At 33.3% G+C, this 24,687-nt stretch overlaps 2 protein-coding genes across 2 annotated transcripts in view; both read right to left on the reverse strand.

The window, feature by feature from the left end:
- Positions 1-24,687, reverse strand: part of EcR (Ecdysone receptor) — a 690,636-nt gene that overhangs the window by 325,790 nt on the left and 340,159 nt on the right. The window lies entirely within an intron of this gene.
- LOC149421467 (uncharacterized) lies at positions 5,138-7,118 on the reverse strand. The gene is made up of 4 exons (XM_089634406.1): positions 7,015-7,118; positions 6,354-6,515; positions 6,024-6,122; positions 5,138-5,360 (listed from the first exon to the last, which is right to left on the reverse strand). Exons 1-4 carry the CDS (start codon positions 7,028-7,030, stop codon positions 5,254-5,256), a joined length of 384 nt encoding a protein of 127 aa, XP_089490532.1. The 5' UTR covers positions 7,031-7,118; the 3' UTR covers positions 5,138-5,253.

Raw genomic sequence — 24,687 nt, forward strand, 5'->3', positions numbered from 1 at the left:
CAACGAAGAAGATAACGGGAATATTTTCAAGAAATTAAAGCATGCTTCTGTAGATATCTGATTTATATTAGTTGGGGTTAGGGGATTTAAAATCAACCAACCCCTTGGGTTAGGCTGACTAGTAAAACAAACGAAACCAAGTCCAAAGGTGAAAAGCAAATGACAAATACTAAGACAAAATATCTTACAGAGGGAAGATAAGCCTAACCAATCTTAAACACAGATATCACAATTTTTTTTATTGAATGCTTTAAAAAAATTTAAATTATGTATTTTTGTTATATAGACCTCACTACACAAGGTATTACACATGTTCTAAGGTCTACATATTACAATATTATTTTAGTACATGGTTGTTCCATGGTGATTTGATCCTCTCGTACGGGGTGTTAGGGGGTTAAGTGCGCTAACTTCAGAAGCACGCCGAAAATTTTTTTTTAGGCAAACATTTTTATATGTAACTAATCTCTCCCCCATCTCCTCTGCTTCCCCACTACCTTCAGCCTCACAACATTTCCCAATTGGGCTGTGACCATATATTATATATATTTTGATGTAATAAGTTTATATGTTTTAAAAATACAAAAGACTAGATCTCTTGATTGTATTTATTCTTAATATTAGTCGTTAACATGTTTTAAATCATAAATTTGAATAAACTCACGTAATTCTTTTACAGCAAACAACGAAACCTTCACACCAAAATTTGCAAATTGCCATACGTTACGTACCTGAAACAAAAAGACAAAAGGTTAGTGAAAAGGCTGAAAAGCAAGTAAAAACGTTTAAATTTTAAATTCAGTACAACTTAATGACAGTGTAATTTAAGATTTTAGGTAAGCACCTAGGTACATCATTTTGTTCATCGTAATGAAAGATCTTTTACTAATGGAATCGCAATGCGGAGAATATTCGATTGCCTTGTTCGCAATATCCTGGAATATAGCTCCATTATCTGGGACCTTTCTGAACAAAAACATATCGTAGAAATAGAAAAGGTACAAAAGAGGTTTATGCGTTACCTATATATATATATATATATATATATATATATATATATATTTATATCGGACAACACTTATTGGAACATCTTTGAGTAAACCACCTTTCTTGATCATCCTTTCACATGTGATATATAACGCTATAAATTACGTGGCAACATGTTTTTTTGTGAAATAAATTTAAAATGTGGTCAGCTATTATATATACAGCTATTTTATGCATATGCTCACAAAATTTTCATCATTAAATCATGAACGCATGTTGATCTTTTTTATGAAAGCACTTACTTGATATGCAATGTTGCCAAATCTTTTGTCCTTCTGTCGAGCTTCTGTTTGGACGGACTTGAACAGATTTATTTGTTGGTTGAATATTCGAAAATACGTAATGCATTGGAACGTTTGGCGCGAATATTTAAAATTGCGGGTTTATTTAAAAGTAAAGTTATACAATCAAAACTTATTTATATTACGTTTACAGTTGAATTAATTATTTTAAAATTAGTTTTGTAGAACAGGCTTTTATAAGATATTCTATCTTTTTAATAGCATTAATTTATTATTTGAAAATGTAGATTGATTTACAATTAAAATACCAAAGTTCAATAATATTAGTATTGTGTTTACAGTATTATTGGAAGTATATTTTATAAAATCTGATTTATTTGAGTTGTTTTCTTTCCTTTTATTATAAAATACCTATTATATGATTTTCAGAAAACGATTTTTGTACACAATATTTGTGCTGGTGTATAATAATAACTATTAATACATATTTTGTATTAATAGTTCTTCATTTTTGTTAATTTTATAACCTTAAATATAAAAGTTACAAATCAATGTACACCATAATATGTATGTATAGTTGTAATGTGTAAACTTTCCTAAATAAAGATATTATTATTATTTTTTAGTGGAATAAATCTTTGATTTTTTTTTTACATTTACTCCACACAAGAGGCCCTGAGGATAATAATTTCCCTCAGGGCCTATGTCATCTTTGAAGATGCTGTGTGGAGGGTCTTTTTGAGGAGAGGAAGGAGTGAACATGTGTCTTGAAGAGACCCATGTCATATGAGGGAGGAAACACAGAGGCCGGAAATTTGATCCAGAGCCGAGCCGTTGAACACCGAAACGAGTCGTAGAAACGACCCGTTCTCATGCGACTAATGTTAACCGTGTACATATGTTGGGCATGCATTTGGCGTGTTTCCCGACTATGCTCCGGTGCTGAAGGGATTAATGATGCTAGTTCCTCGGAGCATCTTCCATAGAAATACCGGTAGAACAAGCATATGCTCTAAAAATTGCAATCCGTTTGTTAAGATGGGAGAATCTATCAAACAGACCGCCCGTTTCTGCACAGAGTCGAGGGTTTTTTCAGGTATTTTCGGGCTTCACACCAGAGGTGGCTGCCAAATCCAACCGTGGGGCGCCCTTGTGATTTGTACAGGGTTAGCAGTTGTGTACTATTCAAGTATTTGCGGGCCCTGTACAGTACGCCCTCATTAACCTCAATTAATTGAAATATTCAGAACTGTTTTATAGTGAATTGTTTTATAGTGAATACCTCACAAGAGTCCCAACTGCTCCCGTCTAGAGCCAGTGAGAATATGGCATCCCCAATTGGGGGATGTTGTGTGGCTGAGGGTAAGTGGGGAAGGGAAAGAGGAAGGTGGGGAAGTACCTGGCTATTCAGATCTAGTCACTAAACACGGCTAAACCCATTTGGAGCAACGTTTCAATTCTGAATGGTGGTCTTACACCAGGGCGATACTGGTAGTATCTTCCACTCTGGAACGTGCCGCAAATATACTATATATTATTTTAATTAATTAATTGTCAAATAACACAAATTAATCAAATAAAATTTATTTGCGCACGCCGGGTTCGAACCCGCGACCTTCGAACTAGTTATGTTACTGAGCCATTTTTTTGTTTGTTTAACAATAGCTCCACACAGGAAGCCCTGAGGAAAATATTTTCCCTCAGGCCTATGTCATCTTTGAAGATGCTGTGTGGAGGGTATTTTAAAGGAAGGGAAGGAGAGGAAGGATAAGGGGTGGGTGGGTGGGGTCTGTGGGTCCAGGAGTGACGGACGTATGAATCCATCCCTCCCACTGCGGTGCAAGACGATGTTCCCAAAGAGTTCTGCCTGAAAGGTTTCCCTCAACCTGTCTCTCCGGCCTTCCACGTAGCTGGAGGACACATCCACCGCCAAGACCCGAGCAAACCTCACCCCATGAACCCGGGCACAGTCACCAAACCACTTGGGGTGACCTATGGCAGAGGTGTAGTTATCCAATAAATGGTTCCCGGGGTGGCAGTACCAAATTGTAAATAGATTAGAAGATACTTTCCTGAATGGTCGCCATTCCCCATGGGGTTACCAGTCACGTCTTCCACTCTGGAATGTACCCGGCAGTAGCTGTAGTATAATCTACCATAGCCACATATTGCACAAGTCTTGTGTTTTAATAAAATTTTGCACAAATTCATTGTTTGGTAAAATAAAAACAAATTTGAAAAAATTCACATTTTAATTTATTTATTTTCAGACATTTTTAAAAACTTTCATTAGGAAATTCAACAGAACTAAAACAAACTTTAAAACTAATTAAGTAATGATTTTTACATAATTGCAGTTTAAAAAATATACAATACGTTATACAAAACTGCCATTATCAGAGTTTAACAAAATATATAATAGCAAAATCGAGAGAAACAAAACATACTTAAAAAATAATGAAGTAATGATTTTTACATAATTTCAGTTTAAAATAATATGGAAAACGTCATACCAAACTGACATTATCAGATATTAACAAAATATATAATAGCAAAATCGATTGAAATAAAACATACTTAAAAAATAATTAATTAATGATTTTTACATAATTTCAGTTTAAAATAATATGGAAAACGTCATACCAAACTGACATTATCAGAGTTTAACAAAATAGAGAAATAAATCACACTTAAAAAAAAAATTGCATTCATTTTCAACTAATTAATTTTCCTTATTTAGTAAAATCCTTATTTAACAACATCCCCATTAAAGAATGCCTTAAAATAATTGAAAATATCCTAGAACAATCTAATGTCAACCCAATAATAAGAAAAGAGTTATTCCAGCTCATAAAATTTGCATACAAACAAATTATTTTCTTTTTAATGATACATATTTTGAGCAATTGGACGGACTTCCCATGGGATCCCCTTTAAGCCCACTTCTAGCGGAGATATTTATGGATCATATTGAAAATATTATTCTAAAGTCTCCCTTAGCTAAATATATAATATACTATGTCAGATATGTAGACGATATCTTAATATGTTGGAAAGGCACCAACCGTCAATTAGATATCTTTATTAATTGGGCCAACACTGTTAATAATAAAATCTGCTTCACAGTCGAACATGAGATCAAAGGTAAAATATTTTTTTTAGATCTAACAATTGGAAAGAATAATAATAAACATACTTTTGAAATATTTAGAAAACCAACTTTTACAGACACTACAATAAATGCAAATTCAACTCATCCTTCAGAACAGCCAGAAAATGCAAATTCAACTCATCCTTTAGAAACAGAGGTAATTATCTTTAAAATGTACAAAAAGTACGTTACCTGAGAAAAATCCACATGATCGTGTTAGAGTACTAAAATCATCTTCTATATTATTATGCCCAGACAATTCTGAAATTTCAGAATCTCTAAGAAACTCAAATATTTCATGTATTTAAAAATGAAAATATTGCAAAAATAGCAATGTCTGACCCATTAATATGTTCATATGGGTCTTTATTATTAAGTAATCACACGGAACACCATTTGAATACACATATAACATCGAAGATGAGGGATTTAGCCAAGGTGTATATAGTTATTAAAGAACAGAAACCTTCAATTTCAACCTTTGATTTAGCGTTTGACCCTGTGCATTTTGATGTTTTTATTAAAGCCGTACAAATAAATAGTGGTTACGATGAAATTACAGGTTCTGTAAAAATTCCTAGCATGTCTCAACGACTTTGTACGGCTATAAAAGATTGTACAAAGTCGTTGAGACATGCTAGGATTTTTTACAGAACCTGTAATTTCATCGTAACCACTATTTATTTGTACGGCTTTAATAAAAACATCAAAATGCACAGGGTCAAACGCTAAATCAAAGGTTGAAATTGAAGGTATGTTCGTTACCAGTTTAGTACAATATGGACATGAGTTTTTACGGTCATGCACTCGTGCTCATTTACTAGTAGAAATAGTGCTTCGAGTTGTAGTCGATGACACTTCGATTGCCTCCTGCTTCTCTAAATGATGTTGCTCATCATCGGCGTTGGAAATTTTCATATCTAAAAAGTAACAATACATTATTTAGCTTTCTTTAAACTTAATTAGTAAAACCTCAAATTATAAGAAAGCAGTCATTGTTGAATGAAACACTAGTATATATTGAATTATTTCGCGGATAAGCGATAAGCCGCCATAGCTCAGTGGTCAGAGCTGTCGACCGGAAATCGAGGGGACACGGGTTCGAGTCCCGTTGGCGTTATGTAAATCTCAATTATTTGTACCTATATTTTGTTAACTCGGATATTTTCTTATATTATTTTGTATAACATATATTTATCATATAAGATATAAGATCTGTATAATTAAAAAAATATATAAATAAATAAAGATGTACATTATTCTCTGTAAAAGCCCTATGGGCGTTTAAATAAATAAATAAATAAATAAAGTATCTTTTATCAGGAGATTTTTCAATGTGGATGAGTGTTTCAGGCGAATAATTATTGCTTTTAAAATAATTATAATTAAATTAAATTATTTAATTAAATGAAGACAATATTAGCATCACTCAATCTAAAATCTGAAACAGAAAAGATACGGTCACATCTGGGACTCGCACCGGACCTTCGGCTTTCTGGGCCGCACCTCTGACCATATAATAATCAAATTATATGTTACGTATTGATTGTTTCAAGAGTATTAAACATGTTTTCTGTAGATACCTGATTCTATCGAAGAAGTAACGTTGTTCGGTTTGTATAGTGAATCATCATCTTCGGACGTCGGCGGACTCCTTTCTAACATTACTTCAGTTTTGGTTTCTAAAATAAAGCATAATATATTATATATTTATCCAATAATAATATCTCAATGTAGTAAGTAAGTCATGTGCACAAATATGAAACCTAACCTAATATAATGACAAAACAACAGACTAATTAAGCATTTGCAACGGAATATTTAATTAGCAGCATTTCTGATATTACCTATAACAATTTACTATAAGCTAAGGTAGCTCTGTAATATTTCAGATTATTATCAGTGAATATTACCTGAATCTGAGGAAGTTTCATGGTTAATTTCTTCGCCCAGTATGCTCTGCATATTGCTGATGATTAAACTTTGTCCTTTGGAAATTAGCGAAAAGGGTGAAGACGAGATCATGTCGTCAGTACTGTTTATTGATGTACGTAAATCACTGGTTCTTGGAACATCTATAAAATATCAAGAACAAACACATTGAAACATACATATATGTACCTGCAGTTTTCTGTTTTTGCAAATTTTATTTCCACAAAGGAATTTGTTTAATTTGAATATGAACAAATTAATGGGTGATTATCCGACGTGTAAAACTTCGTTTTAACTTAATTATTTTAAGAAACAACTGTTTGAAAACAAAACATGCTTTTAAATGCATATTTTAGTATAGGAATATGGCTTTAGTTTGATTTGACATTTTTACCACAAGTTGTTAGGTTAGCTTTTTTGAATTTTGTTAATACATAATATATATCTATTATTCAAAATAATTTTACTGCTTGGGTTCTCAAAAAAGAAAGAAAAAAATCATGACCTATATAATAAAATACGGTAATTATTCTGTACTCATTTGATAAGCATAGATTAAAATTGTTAATATTATATTTATTATATTAATTCTATATTTTACAATTTAGGTTATTACCTATTTAGAAATATGTAATAGCTTACCGTATTTAAAATCCATTTCGCAAAGCTGAAAGATTTTATTAAATCTCCTTCGTAATAAAGCTAATAAAACGCAAAAACAAATCAACCTGTCAACTGATTCGTGATATACGAACATTGAATAACGGTAATATTTAATATTATCTGTTAGCCAGTTACAAGTCATTAAGTGTTTCAGAAAACTAACCTGAAGCTAGCTTCAAATGGACCAATACAAACACACCAGCCTTGTGCTAGCAAACAACATCATTCGATAATGGGCTCTAAATAATATAACTTTAGAGGTTAATTTTGCATACAATTCTTGAGCCTTATAGTTCCTTTCGAATATTGTTTAGACCAATACGCAATGTCGTACGATAATAAGCTCTAAATAATATTACTTTAGAGGCTATTTTTGCATACAATTGTTAAAACATTTAATTACTTTAGAAAATTATTTGTACACCTGCGTTTGACACAAATAACGATGGCAACGTCGCTTTTTGAGATCAATGAAGTTAGTTTAACATACGATAGAAATAATTAACAAAGTCAGGTTGAATATCTGAGATAAAATCGCATATAGGAGCATATCTAATGCTCACGAAAATCGCACTTGTCACATCAAATTGAGTTGAAAATGCCACTGATCTCGTCTCGCCGAGACGATTAAAATGGCATTTAAATCTCAATTTGTCGATGATCAAGTAAGTGCTCAATGATCAAGTAAGTCGAAATGATCCAATAGTTCCGGTTATTTGCAGACGCTAAGATGTACAAAGTGCCGTATCATAAACCTATATATATATATATATATATATATATATATATATATAAGAGAATATATGTTCTATCCATTCTTATATACATCCGAAAGCTGGATTTCAACATCTTAGAAGCATTTAGGTAACATTTTTTAAAAGTAATCCCAAGAACTATACATAAATCACTTTATTTAAAGATGTTAACTTATATATGCCTAACAAGTATACTGATGGGAGATCCCGTGCACTTTTTTAAACTCCGAATGCGATGACTTCTGCCTGTCAAAACTCGCCAATCAACAGAGCGACTCAACTGCTTGACCATCGACATTTTTAACGTCACTTACAGAGAGTTTAGCAACTATCTTTTGACGGGTGACCGGATAAATCATCAAAATGATAATTCATCACATCTTTAAAAAGGTATATAAAGTCATGGAAAGTGATGAAACAAAAAAAATTATTAACTGGGTTATGTAGGTTAGGTTAGGCTAGGTTAAAAAAAATTTTCGTCGTTTCTAATGACTTTATATCACTTTTTAAATGTGTATTGAATTGTCACTGTGTTGAGTTATCATGGAACACTTTTGACGCATGTCACAAAATAGTTAAACTGCCCCCACATGACCTTTTATATTTACACGGACCTCAAATTTGTAATCTTCTCCATAATATATTGGTGCATTACCGTTTTATGGAGAACATTAAAAATAATTTAAAAAAATAACAATGTAGATCTTAGGACGGGTTGTTTCGGAGTATTTGAACAATTCATCAAATTTCAACGTTCATTTTCAAGTTCCGTGAAAGATTTTTTCAAGTTTTGTTTTTATTTCAGTTTTGTCAAGCAACTAGCCTATAATGATATAATAACAGAACTTGAATTGGACTTTCACAGATCCCAGAAATGAACGTTGAAATTTGATGAATTGTTCAAATACTCCGAAACAACCCGTCCTTAGTGTTTTGCTTCTGTGTGTTGTGTTTATGGTCAATGAATATTTATTATTGTATATTTTCATTTTTTTTTCATTAAATATCTTCTTCTTGAAATGATTATTATTGGTTTTTGAAAGCTAGATTGCTTAATTTGGTTTGTTATTACGAACGAAGAATATAATTTACTTTACTATTATTTTTATTTATTTAGACATACACAGTACATTTTATTTCAAATGATAAGGTGTAAAATATTAAATTATGCATAGTTAAAATAACTACTAATACTTAAGTCCACACAATATCTTTTTCGTCTTGGATTAAAATTGTTTTTAATCCTTACTCGTAAGTGGGTGTGAGAAATAATAATAAAAAATATATATTAAATATGAGGAAAATTAAGAAAAAAATAATAATAACAAATTACGCGCTCGCGAATTGTAATCAACTGTTAGTAAAAGTTTAATGAAAAATTAAGTGTAATCAGTTTCAAAATAATTTATATCACGTTAAACATTTTTGTATGTTAGCAAAATAATTAAAAATGTCTACGTAGTGGTAGTCAAAGTAGTAATTTTTCGTAGTGAGTATGAGTATAAGTTGAGATATCGCGAGTAATTGGTGAGTTATTTGGTGCAGGACTGTTAGTTTCATTTGTTGATCGGGAAATAAAATTAAAACAAACTCCTGGGACCTCTTAAATTACACTCAGCATAACAAAAATCGCACATCTTCGAAAATAAAGTACATTTAACGACCTCTCATCAGACAATAGTTTAATTTCATAAACGATACAAATTTTCACAACTTGTGTCATAAAAGGAGCAGTTTAAGTCAAATTTAGGTTATTCACTTCATGAACGTTAAATAATTAGCGCTAGAAAACAACCCCATAAAATACACCACTGCTGACGAAGCCGCTCAAGTGGTGGCACTACTGCAATCAGGGATGCCTCAGCGTGATGTTGCTCGGCAACTAAACTTAAGCCATTTCGCCGTTCGACGGGTTTCCCAACGGTTTCAAGAGACTGGTGTTTTCGTCCGGAGGCGTGGAACAAGGCGACGACGCTGCACACCCAAAATATACGATCGCTTGCTTTATTGCCTCATAATATTTTGCAATACGTGCCATTTTTATGATGCCTAGTATCTGTGTATATTTTTTATGTGATACCAAGAGAATAATCTTAATAGCAGTGGATCTGACGTTCTCACTTTTACGAGTGTTATGACGATATAGAATGAGGGGGTTGGGAAAAGTGAGGATGAAGGTTAAAAAATTTCACTAAAACCATTTAAAATAGTGAATGGCTTAAAACATTTCAAGCAATGTTTCGATTCTGAATGGAGGTCTTTCACAAGCAAGATGCTGGGGGGTTTTCCGTTCTGGAACAATGTTTTTCTACTGTGGAATCATCTACATAACTCATAACGTTGCGGAAATTTGAGTCTTTAGAAGGCATGCATTTTTTCAACCCTCGAATGTGTGAGGCCGAAATAGGGATGAGAATGTTAGGGATATGTTATAATTTCAAATTAGTATAAAAAAGATTAAGTTTTCAAAAAATTAAATGAAGCCTGGTGCCAGAATAAGCAAAAAAAAATGCAGCAAGAAAGCACGGACAAAACCGTGGGCGGCGGCCATTATCGATCTGCTCGGAAAAATAACAAGTCATTAGTCCCAAATGGCGAAGGCTGGCGGGGAAACCAATACAAATGCAGTTAGATAAAAGAAATGGTTGTTACTGCTGAAAGTATTCAGCGAGAAAATAAGGACGAGTTGTTTCGGAGAATTTCAACAATTCTTCAAATTTCAAAGTTAAATTACAAGTTCTGTGAAAGATTTTTTCAGGTTATGTTATTATTTCAATTATTTTAAGCAACTAGCCTCTAATGATGTAATAACAGAACTTGAATAGGACTTTCAAAGAACCCGAAAATGAACGTTGAAACTTGAAGAATTGTTCAAACAACCTGTCCTTTATCATAGTACATACATACATCTATTCGAATAGTTCATTATTTAAAGTCACAACTTCTCTTATGTGTCGATAACTCGAGGTTTTCCAGAGCCATATTTCAATTTTTACAAGTACAAACAAGTGTCGAAAATTTTGAATCTGAAATACTTATGCCAGTTTTGACCATCCCCGTTTTACGGGATCTTTATTTCATGACCATTTTCAATACTACGGAATCAGGATTTAATGCCTACCTGACACCAAAGTAAAAAAAACGATAATTGAAATTCAAATAGACGCTATACAAACATTTTTGTTGTGTTAAATTTAAATGAGCTTGTATTTGGTGGGTACGTTATTTGCACTCAGCGATTTAAGCCACTTTAATAAAATACGTTAACATGGAAAGGAACATAGAATTTAGGAAATGTGACTTTAGATAACGAGCACTTAAATAAATTCTGAATCCGTATGCTTTTACGAAAAGTTATTAAATTACCCAGGACAGAATTCGATTGCAATGATCCAAATGTCACGGGAGAAACCAGCAGAAACATTAATCTAATTAACTTTTATAGGCTTAAACATTATCCTCGAGAAGTCTGGCGAATTCAGTAGATCTTTCTTGGAAAAACTTTTAAATTTAATTCTAAAAATTGTAAATGAAGAGTGAAAAGAGAGGCCGCCAAGTGCGCGTTAACAAAATAACAATATTAAAAATTATCATAAATTATTATGAAGCGCGATGTTTTAGTAAAATAATTAATTTTTCAGAAGAAAATTCAATTATATAGGAATAAAAATTCCAACTCTAATCATTTGTGCCGGGGGCTAATTGGGCTCAGAAAGTTATAAAAAGTACTAGAAATTTTTTTTCATATCCTTAACTCAGAGTAATTAAAAATTTCGCTACATTAATTTCGTAAGGCATAATGGTCGGATCAGGAAGTTAACGTCTCCGTTATGTACGTGAGACTGGTATGATGGTATCTAAGAGAAGATTAATATCAACATTATCTTTTTAACTTGTTTCAATTAAATATATATTTTAAAAAACAATTAGTAATGCGTAAAAAGACAACGACTCGTCGTTAGATAACCTCAAGAAATTCGAGCACCTACACAATTTTTTTATGGAGGTACAAGGAGAAAAATGACTTGTGGTAATTTATTAAGAATCTCAACAAATTATTCGTAATTCCGGTTAAAAACTGGATTGCAGGCCTTACAAATAAATTCGCAAGTTGAAGAACTACCTAATAGATTAACAATAGTCATTTTACTCCTTGTAACATTTAGCCGAAATCAGGAAAATAAGGCTGTTTTCAGCACCTAAAACCAGTTTTACGCACTTGTTGGAGCATCCCGTATCACAAGTAAATTTTATTTATTTTTATTACTGGAGGAAGCAACAAAAACATGTCTCATCCAACGTGAATCTATATGGAAACACAGGCAATAAACAGCCCTATAATGAGGCATATTTCAAAGTAACCCTCGTTCAATCATTGATCGAAAACCCGTTGAAAAAAGAACAATGCAAATGTATCTAATTATGCTATTTGCATGGCTACCCAAATGTAGCATTATTATGAGAAAATAATCCTGATGCCACTTGAGCTGACGTAACGGATTGCGCAATGAAAACAGCGTCCCAACCATCGAAAGGGAGAGTGCCGTAAACTGCCATGGAAACAAAGCTCCGGCGGGGAAATGCACTTTGCTACAGCTAGTTGCAGGTAAATGCGGGCAAATTTTGCATTCCCCTTGACTCTTTTGACTGGTTCACAATGGTACGATCATGACCTAGCACTGTGGAAAGTGGATTGTTCGTGGTCCGGCTACTGCGCAAGCCTGAACCGGGCACCAACACATGCACACTGCACTGTACGCATTAGTTGCATCAATTTATGTGGGTTTTGAGTGAGTGTGGGTGCGGTTTTAAAGTAATGAGCTGCACTCACACTTCGGTGTGTTTGCATTGCATGCAAAATCGCACGATCGATGGTGGCCGTTGCCAAGTATCGAGGCAGTGCAATTTCATGTAGTGGTGCTTGTATGAATTGTTGGGATAGGGTAGGGTTGGGTTTAATACAAGCGAATATGGATTTTCATTAATGGCCGTTAAATGTTATATGGATGTACGGAGGCTTACTCAATATCCGGGACAGAAATGATGGCTAGTTAAGTTAGACGTGTTTCATCGAATGACCAAAATTGCGAAATTTAACTAATTATAAATATCTTAGTTAAATCGATAGGAGCGACAAATACATGACAACCTAACTAATAATGAAGTGAAAGATTTAGTTACGAGTGAAGTTCTGATCAGTTATTTCAGGCTTCTCCTGAAAATAGACAAATTCTGATAAACGGACAAAACTTACTGATGTAAAATGTGTATTAAAAATCTAGTCAAATTACTGTTATTCCTGTTAAAAACAGGACTGCAGTCCTTTAAAAAATAAATTGACAATTTCATAACAAAGTATAAGTAAAACGCGAATGTGATGTGAATAAGGACGGCGGAACACGTATTCATAAAAATTCTAATATTGTCGCATTTCGTCGCACCTACATGAACAATTTTTCCGTTATATACTGAATGGACTAATATTTTATCAAGAAATGAATTGCTATTACGTTTTTAACAGGATTTTAATAAATCAGCCATACTCATTTCCGCGATTTTAACCGATTTTAATTTCCAATCAAAAAAACGTACTTGTTGTATGTCGGCGATTGCGTGAAGCTCTGACACATAATCACAAGGCGCACCAACCACCAACACGCGCATGCTCGCAGCAATACCTACACAAGTTGAAGTTATTGTACTAGAAACGCACACACGCAGTGGCATTGCACAAATGCAGCGCGAGTACACGCCACACTCGTACATGCATCGCAATGCAGGCCGCCCTGAATGCGACGGTGTTATGTAAAACCTCACTCGTTACAGCGGGAGAAATGAGAATAGAACCCGGTTCTCACACAGATCATAATGGAAGAGAGTAAACAGGTGATTGTAAACGGGGCGAAACATGAAAAACATCTCGTATTGAGAGGTTCAGAATGAATTGAACACTTTTTTGAACTTCTCATTTAAATTCTTCTTTAGTGGATTTCTTCGTATCAAAAACGTTCTCATTTTGGTATGGAATCACCAAAAAAAACAACCCAAATACTTACGATTCAAATACCAATAGCCATAACACCATGAAAGTGGTTTAGATCAAAAAATACTTAAAGTCTACTTAAAGAAAAGATAATAATAATCGATTAACTTCAATGTCATTCTGAAACAACATTAAGGTACGCGACACATAACGCTGTATGCTATATCTCTCGCCATACACTACCAATACGAATGTAGGGCGAAAGATACGCTGAAATAAGCCAAGCCACGAAAGTATAGCGTGGTCTGTTACAGGCTTTAATCTCACTTTGAATTAATCTTACGAGTCGAACGTACATACGTATAGCAACCCCATTTGAAAAATCATAGAGTAAGGTTTTCAAAAACCTGGAATTTCAGATCTGACCATTAAACATCGCTAAATCCGTTTCAAGTAACGTGTAGATCATGAATGTTGGTAACCATATCGAAGATAGTCATTTAACGAAAAGTGATGAAACAATTTCTAAAACAGATGATGATATTTTGCAAAGTAACTGCTAGAGCAATCATTTCTATCTTGGTCGATACATAACAGTCTAACACTCCCTACAGGAAACTACACGCACATCGTATTGTATGTCTTCAACGCGGAGTTAAAGGAGTGTTTTACAGAAAAGTTCTATTACATCATTGAATTAGAAAATTTTGTGGTCTACAGGTAAGAGTGTATGTTTCCGTCCATGTTATTATCGCATATATAATTTATATGACCGTACACAGTGTTAGAATTTGAAGGCATAAAAGTGCAGGGTAGAGGTGTTGAGTAATCAAATGCAAGCCGGTTTAAAACTTTGTACCAGACCACAAATTAACTTCACCTGTCGGATGACCGCTAGAACTCATACTTTTATTGAAAGATCCCCATTCAGAATGTGAAGAAAATTTCCTCGTTACAAACATAGCAAAAATTAAAAACCTAATTCATACTATTATATAAAGAATAGTAATTTGTGGTGTACTGTTGATTCTCATCATATTTCGCAATATACTCGAAGATCGGGAGATTTTAATAGTTACTTCGGTTCATCTGAGATTAGAGTTTATTTATTATTGCGGGATATTTACAGTGAACATCTAGCTGGACCTACGTCCGTACTACAGGGGGCTCTAAATTATTCTGAAGCAGGAAGGAATCCTTACTGAGCTGGTCACCTGAAAATCGGCTAGCATCGTCAGTACTCGTAACCATTCGGGTATGGCCGACATGCTGTCTCTGTCATGTGGTGTTATTACAACTGCCACCTAAGGTGACATCTTAAAACTATATAAACTAAATATCAATAACATAAATCTGTACTCTAACGACATCTGTTGAGGTGTATTAAAACTATTTATCAACAATAAAGTACTAAATTAAATATCCTGCATTAAATATAAGACAAAGGAATTGATATTAAAGGTGAAAAAATTAAAGAATAATACTTCAACAATTAAGATAGAAGCAAGCAATCGATAGAATCACTTCAAATATTTATTTATTTAACATCAATGAAGCAAAGTTTAAACGGAAAGCTTTGTTGCTGCTCATATAAAATCTGATTTGATTAATTATTTAATTATTTTTTTATTTTTCTTTCAAATTAAAATTGTATTTTGTAATGTGTTCAAAATGATTGAATTGAAATTAATGCATGCATTATGCATTTCGCTAGAAAAATGTTAACTGTTGCCGATGTCCAAAACAGAAAGCATTTTTCTATTGTATTTCGCTATCAAATATAAATAAAATATTTAAAAAAACACATTTTTAATCAACAAAAGATAAATAGATGATAGATAAGATGGCACGCTTCACGATCATCATGTGATAAAATAATAGAAATATTTTAATTGTAGTTCATACATGTCGCTTCAGCGTTAGTACAACAATAACATAGTAATTGTATAAATTATTTGCATTGTACCTACGTTTGTTTATTCATGTCGAATTGCAATTAAACATTCATACATATTTATAAGCATATATTGCATTTTATAATCAAAACACCGTAAAAAATAATAACTTATAATGCGCCATTGAAAGTGAAAACTTTACAAGGCGACAAGTAATGAAATTCTTAGACTTGTTGCCGCATTTAACTAGCATACCATTAAAACTATAAATAATAAACTATTAATGAAAAAAAAGGTGTGAAAATAAAAGTCTTCACATTTTTGAAAGCAAATTTTGTTTTTATTATTAATAAAATATACACAAAGAAATATATTACAAATTAGAAATTCATCATCATTTAGATCAATAGATCCATCGCCAGTGTTAGTGAGAATAGTAGCAAATATAACGCACAGAGTTTTGGCTGCCGGGTGAAAAGAGTCGACGAAGCACGAGTCTGGCCAAAGAAAGCATCGTCCGGTTTCCGTGTAAGAGCGTCGTCCCGTCATGCCACCCTTGGTACAAAATAGACAGTTTTACCCACCGAGGTGGTTCATATAAAAAAGTCTTTGTTTTTTTGGTTTATTGTAAATGTTGTTTTCTTTTTTTTTTCATTTTCGTTAAAAAGAATTTTTGAAGCGTATACAAAATATAGCCACAGGTTAGGTTAAGTTCAGATTGTTTTAAATATTTCCAAATCACATTACCTTCCCATAGTATGTACCATTGTGTAAATAACGCGGCTTAGAATATTCAGTTTTATAAGTTCAGCGAGGAATAATAGCATTTCGGAGTGAACGGACTATGTTTTAGAAAGTACGTTGGTTGTTGGTTGGGGTTATCGCAATGACTCCTTGGAATAATTTCACGACGATACACATTAAAATGCGTCATTTCTATGCCAGAGATACACAAAAATGCGCTCAATCAATAGCGCGGCAATTAAAATTTGATTTATAGAATATATTTTTATGATGAGGCAATCGAGTCGCATTGAACCAGAAATATGATGAAAATTCTATTATATATGAGAAATTACTGTATTTTATTTCGTATCAGTGACAGACGGATAAATGAAGAAGAGAAAGAATTCATCAGGGAGCTTTGGCGTTACCCAATTTTCACAGCTTTTGTGTTCAGGAATTTATAGGAAACGTATTTTTTTCAGATCACAAACTCTTTTAGTTTTGAGCTATACATACAACCAACCGTAACATTTTTTTAATTACCTAATTATAAAGAGTTTTACAATACACGGAGAGTGTAAATAAATAAATAACTTATACACCACTTAAATAATCAAAATGTTGACGTTACAATGTGAATTTGTAATTATTGAAAAAAAAAGTTCGACTTTTTTGTTTCGGCTTTTTACTTTTCTTGCAAGCCTGTTTTTGGTTTTATTTATTTATTGTTATGTTTTTGGCAAACCAACAGTTATAATATTTTATTATATGTATAGTGAAATCTGTATAATTATTAAACAAATAAGATATTTACTGATTCATACAAACTTTAGCCTATGGGGATGTGATGGTGAGAGGGAGGAAAAGACGAAAAAAGGATTAGGGGATGGATCTAGTCTGTGTTAAGTAATATGTATTGTGTGAATGTTATTAAATTTTAGGTTTGAAAATGTGAGGTGCAGTGTTTAGTGAGTCGAATTCACTGTACGAAGCCTACGTCTGTGGTACGAAGTGTTAAAAATGTTTGATACGCGGTGAATGAATGTTTTGTTTTGAGTTAGTGTTGCATTGAGGGAAGTTCTATATGTGGTTTTGTCTGGTTTGTGCGGAACTTTTACAACTTTCCAGTGGCGAAATATAAGTTATAAGCGTTTTCCCGTGAAATAGGGGAATCTGGAATTTAAAAATTAATATAAAATATACAAGGATCTACATCATAGGCGAAGCCGGGTAGTAAAAGTGGTTATCGTGCAAAGAAAAGCCATAAAGTATGTTTAATATAATATAACTAAGGCTTTAAAGTGTACACGATTATAAATTCAAAATTCACGTTGGTAAGTGTCGCGATAAACGGACTAACAAAGTGTAAGTCGGAGGAGCATAGTTGTTTGATGTTCAAAATATTATTACCTATATGTTTAGTCTGTCATAAATACTATAAAATAATATTATAATGTTGTGTATCCTGGGACGTTAAATTTCGCCTCTAGCATATTATTTATCAGGGCCAATGACCTCATCAGCATAAAGTGTACCAATGGCGAGGAAGCGTTTGTCATAAACAGTCATAATTAATGCATAACATAGAAGGTCTATAACAAGCTGAATGTTAATTACTGTACAAGCAACGTGCAGTATGGAAACAAAATAAATCAGTCCATAAAACTTGTTTACGCACTGGCTATAACCAGTTTTTGAACATTTGATCGGCACTATATATCTCAAATTGTGGAGTTTACATTTCTAACAAATCACGTCTTGACATGAAAAGCATGTATTTTTCCGAGCGAAAGAAGAAAAAAATGGTTTTACGCGGTGAAAATCACTGAACTCGCTGATAAAGCTTATCAATGGCTTCTAATCAATAGTTTGATAAGCAATGACCTCAAGGCAAACATTTAAAAAAATAGGCGGGTGGGTACGCGGACGTGTATTCCGAGATTTTTGAAATTTTGCACACTCTACCTTCAAAGCAAGATGAAGGTTACTGGCTTCATGAGATTTCGAAAAAACACCCCAAGCTACCACCACTTTTGATACTTCTTGACGAAATTTCGCACACCTGATGTTAAAAATAAGACAAAAATTACTGTCTACATCTGATTTCGAAAATACGATACCACACTTCAAAAATCCTACAATAATAACATCTCGTAATTTTACACAGGTTTACGATAGTTGTGATACAACGTACCCAATAATAACATGTATACAAATTGTAAATAAAGACATTCGCCACGATGCGATGTTTCTTTCTGGCGTCCAAAAAGATCTAAGAACCACTGTACCAGGATTGCATGAACTGCTTAGTTGAGTTATTAATTACGTGCCCGAAGCAACATTGTACACGCGTCTTGTAGCCAATCTGTTTATCGGTGCATCTGACAGCGAGTAGGTGGTAACAGCAACATTAGTTGATATTAATGCCAACGCGGTATTGTTAAGTACAGACGGTTTTTTGAATTCAGAATTTATCTGGTTTAAATATCGAAGATACTGATACAATAAACATGATTTACCTGGTGGAAAAATTGAACCATATTTTTGGGTTTACCAACCAATCGTCTGTTACGATTTTAATGAAATTTTAGATAGTAAAATATCATTGACTAAGAATAGCAAAGTCCTGTTTTTATTCGACCATTTTGAATTTTTTGTTTGTGCATTCAGATTTCGTTTGAACTGCTCAGTATAAATCTTTATTCAAATGTGAAATCGTTATTCGGACTTTCATATTCGCATTTTTTCAACATTATGGTACCTACCTACTGTACGGAAAGTTTGAAAAAAGAATAATCATTGAGATAGTGGGGTTTCTTTGGACAAATCGTATAATTCCTCACTTGAATTTTTTTTTAAATGTTACGTAAAATAAATGGTGTATAATTAAAAAAAGAAAATTAGAAACACACTTCTTTGGACGCGAGGTCACGGAACTATTAGTTAAAGTTATTTAAGCTAATAAGAATAAGACGAAAGCGATGTACAGTATATTTATATATATATATATATATTACACCATATATATTATAAAAGAGCAGACATCTTAGTGTACCTACAGCTAAAATTCTTGAACGGCGACCTCTGGTGTCAAGAAATGTGAAAAGCTTTTCCTGTCTGAAACTTGAAGGTCAACGCAACTATTTTTAGGTGATTTAAGACGCCATTATATGTGTCAAACATTTATCAATTGTTTTTTTCTATATAAAACCACACAAGAGTTCCAACCGCCCTGTGATACTATGGCATCGCCAATTGGAATATGATGTGAGGCAGAAGGTAGTTGGGAGTGAAAGGAGATGGTGAAGAGAAAGGTGGGAAAGCACCTGGCTATTCAGATATGGTCAGCAAACACGACAAAGTCATTTCAAGCAATTTCAATTCCTAATGGTAGTCTAATACCACGGCGATACTGAGAGTATATTCCACTCTGGAACGTGTTACAAAAATATACTAAATACTATTTTTAATGAGTAATTTGAGAAATAACACAAATTAATAAAATAAAATATACTTGCACACGCCAGGATTTGAACCCGCGACCTCCAGCTTGCTAGTGGAGAGCCTTACCCCTCGACCATGGAGGCAAACTGTTGAAACTATGTGTGAGTAAATATGCAAATGATTTTGTCGATATCCACACATAGTGTTAACTAAATCGCTAATCTATTAATAAATAAGACAAATAATAATTTGATTCAGACGAAACTACTTGCAGATTCAAGATTATTATATTCCCGACAGCATCCTGATATCACAATTCCATGATTATAATTATGCCAACCGCAGCCAGAGCATCAGCAAACAGCGTTCTGCCAGTTGCTCCTTCCAATTCTGTTCTTGTGCCAATTCCGATAATCCAAATAGACATCTCGATGCATCCGACTGGCATTGCAACATGACTGCAACACATCTCACATCCAACCTAGAGTACGTACATAAGTGAAACTACACCGCCTCACCATCGTGATAGCAATACGAATGATTGAACACACGCAGCAACACAACTGACTTTACGGAAGCTTGATAAGATGTAATAGTCACGGGTACCAATTGAATGTAGTGGAAGGACTCTCCTCGCCTCGCCTCGCCTTGCCTCGCCTCGCCTCGCCTCGCCTCGCCTAGCCTAGCCTAGCCTGTGCTCCATGCTCAATAACTACTATCGGCGCAAGTTATGTTCTGATCAGAACAACCAGACAACAGCGAACAGTTAGAATTTCTTTGCTGGTTTAGAAGAGTATTATCACTACTGTGTTTTAGTTACTACAAATACAACATTAGGGAAAAAAAGGTTCCTATACTACGGTATTAAACGCTACAACAAAATACCACTGACAACAATATTAAAATATTTAAATCGCAAATAAAAAGCTGGATACAAAACATAAGGATATCAGAAATAGATAATAACTGACCAAATACAGACTGAAATCAAAACCACTCAACTAAACAAAAAACGCCACGTAATTTATTTATAAATATTTCAGATAAAAACAACATTCATTATATTTATAAATAATTACTTTATATTATACATACAACTAAATTTTAATAATATGTAAATGAAATCCTCATCACGGGAGATCTCAGTGAGGATTTCACTATATCTATTTGTTACAAAAAGGGAAGACAATAAATTATAATTTTTATTACATTATATTTTTAGATTGTCGAGAAAGAAATTTTGAAAAACATAAAAAACAATTAAATAAATAAAATGTTTTTTCCAGTTTAAAATGAAACAAATGTAACCAAAAGATTACTTTGAAACAAAAACTTGCAAGGTCAAAGTAAAAATGTAAAAAAATCTAATAACATTAACAATTTATTTTTATTTTTGAAGTTTATTATTATAATCGGATAAGAAAATAAACAAATAACTTGTTTATTTTCCAATACAAAAATGTTTTTCCATAGAAGAATATTTATTTTCCTATACAAACGATTTAACTTCTAAACCTAAAAAACTACGTTATATCCTTTAAATTTCGAAAAAAGTTGTTTTTCTTTTTTACTTGTGGAATCACCTCCGAAGTTAGCGCAGTTTTTTTTAAATTTTATTTTTATTTATTTATCAAGTTAAAATAAATTTTACATTTCACTTTCTTAACTTAAATAAGTACATACAAGTAGTTTTCTAATTTTGTTCTGAAAACTTAAGATTAAAAAGTTTTTTTTTAAATACATTTATACTCTCCGTTTTAAGGTTATCTCGAAGGAGATTGTATATTTGTACACCATCGTGGCCAATTTCTCTTTTGCCACTTTCAGTCCTTACAGTATTTGTGTACAATTTGTTATGCTGCCTAGTATAATGTTCGTGTACTTGTGACGTTTGTTTAAATGTTGTGTTTGTGTGTGTAGTCCATTTTGGATTTTGTAGATTAGGAGGTATTCGTGCAATTTTCTTATTTTCAAGAGTTTCATTTCCCGATATAGTTTTTCAGTGGGAGTGTCCGGGTTATAATTGAAGAGTTTTTTAATAACTTTGTTCTGTATTGTTTGTAAATCATTTAGGTATGCAATGTATGTTTTTCCCCATATTTCTATTAAATAATTTAGATGGACTGGATTAAACTAAAGTATAAGCCCCTCCTTACCTCTGTTGGTAGGAGATGGGCAATTCTACCAAATACACCAATTAGTGGGATGATTTTTGCTTTTAATTTTTCTACGTGTTGTTTAAATGTCAGATGTTTGTTTATCAATATGTAATCCAAGGTATGTTTCGCTGTCTAGAATAAGCAGGTCCATTTCTTCTATTTGTAAAGGTTTATTATTATTATTTTAGGTCAGCTTAGGATCATGTAGCCGGTTTTATTAATATTTATTATTAATATATTTTTTATCAGCCAACTGTGTACTTACTGATTACTTTACCACCAGACACACGATATAATAAAATAACAGGTAAGTAGGTACTTTATCGCTTGTCTGAATTCATCACAAAATCAGTTCTGATTTTTAAAATGACAATTCAAAGCATATATCTGATTTCATTAAACCAGAGCCCCGCAGGACGCACAGATAACCGAAATTAGTATTTTTAATAATGAAGAAATAATCGTTAGCTAACGTAATGTATTCTAAACGGACATCGTTAAAAATATTAATAATATAATGAATTTTTCGAATAGAAGGGGGAGAACTCCTCCGAACTCCGCGAACGATAAAGCACCAAAACAAGATGTTTAAATTATTTATGGCGGTGAGACATGTGTTAAAAGCTTTTTTAGTATTCAAGCTATTAGGATTAAGGAAATGTTTAGATGGCTTTCAGAATTAAACGAGGATATTTTACAAACAGGGAGAAGAATACATTATTATTTAGACCGAAAACGGAAGTTTATAACAATGTTTCCTCGTTGGACAAATAAAAACATTGCCAAGACATCTGAGAGATACGGTTGTACTAATAATGATTTCGAATAGAGTACCTAATCGTAAAACACGTAATTTATTTGGTGTTATAACTCCGGGTTTGTAGACGTCAAAAATATGAGAAAAATAGTGCATTTTAAATATGATATGGACAAATATGACGCTTAATAATACGTCCCAATGGTCGAATGGTTTAAGACACCTGTCCCGGTAAGATAAGAGATCCTGGGTTCAATTCCTAGTTGTAACCGTTATCTTTCAATTTTTCTGTGTCTTGTTCTGTTTCATGTTTCGTTAAGATTTATTAGTATTATCTTCTTCTTCAATGATATATTACATTGATGGGTACAACCTTCAAATTACGTTAAACAAGTTGTTCCTTAAAAACTTTCATTTATCTGTCTGCAAGCTTGAGGGAGGTTGCACAGACTAAAGCTAGTTACACACGAGAGATATGACCTCAGACTCTATCATAATCTAAGTGGGCGTGGCCATACATTCGCATACAACCGTATCAGATTATAATACAATCTGTTACGATATATTATATTACCGGTCCGTGACGACTTACGGTTCGGGGTTTTATGACGAGCGATATGGTTATATAGGTCACGCCCACACATATTATAAGGTAATATCTCTTGTGTGTGACTAGCTTAAGCCCTAGTTATTATTATCTTGAACCCAAATCGTTTCGATATTGTGATACAGGTCGGCACAAATATCATAGAAAATAGTCATATTTAACAACTAAACTAACTAACTAACCATTACTCCGTTTCCCACAGGGGTAGGCAGAGAGAATAAACTGCCACACAACTCTTAGCACACGCCCCGTTCTTCATTAACATTTATACTTGTCTTATATATACATAATACATTCTTCTCTTATTTTGACTCATGATAATATGGTCCGACTTAAGTGTTTGATTCATTTGGTCGTGCAATGGCCCGACTATGATACTGGCCCAACCATGATAGGTACTGGCCCGATCATGATATGACCTGGTCATGATATGGCCCGTTTTAAGTATTTGATTCACTTGATCGTGCCATGTCGTTTCACGCCGTTTGCCGTGGGTTCGCTCCTTTCCAAAAATTCGTAGCTCGACTCGCGCTTCGTTCGCAAATGTATACGCAGCATTAGAATGCATTGAATTAACCTACAATCATTGATGCGAAAAAAACCTACATTGTAATAAATATGTAAACCCACCTAAAGAGTACAGAGTCCACCCTTTTGCATTGCAAATTATGCATGTCCGATGCACATTACTCGCGCAGGAAAAGTTTACACAGTGAGATACTTCCCTCTTATCTAAGGTCAACCACGGTGAAGGTTACCAGTGCAACGAGGTTGATAAAAAAATACAAATCCAGTTCTAACTAGCATAAAATACTTACTTCTAAGTACACACCTTCCACAGTGAAACACAATAGTAAAATAACATTTATTTAATATCCACAGAATAAATATACCATAAGTAATAATTGCACGTCACGGTATACAAGCATAATCAAATATGAGATTATTAGACAAACTTGCATAGTAATAATATTAGCACATAGCACATTAGCGCGCTATTAAATGCTGCCTCTAAAATCGACGCGATCGAAAAATACGGCCCAAACAGCATCCCGATATTCCCATACTGTGGCGTTATAGAATCAGCACAAAATACTGCAAACAAAAAAAAACAAGACAACATAATCCCCCTAACAGTGCAATCTTATAACGTACGCCAAAACAAGACGATCGTTGTGCGCCGCGATAATGTTAGATGTCATGCGCCGGCAGCTGAACTTTGCACTACATAGATGCAACTATTATTTTTAGTTAAGTAGTAAAAGTAAATTTTTATTTTCTTGTTCCTGCGTGTTTCTCCGGCCGTTTTTTAATGGCATTTGTGAA

The sequence above is a fragment of the Hesperophylax consimilis genome, chromosome 8 (assembly GCF_061612785.1).
Source record: "Hesperophylax consimilis isolate HC1 chromosome 8, BYU_Hcon_1.0, whole genome shotgun sequence".
Classification (NCBI taxonomy): Eukaryota; Metazoa; Arthropoda; class Insecta; order Trichoptera; family Limnephilidae; genus Hesperophylax; species Hesperophylax consimilis.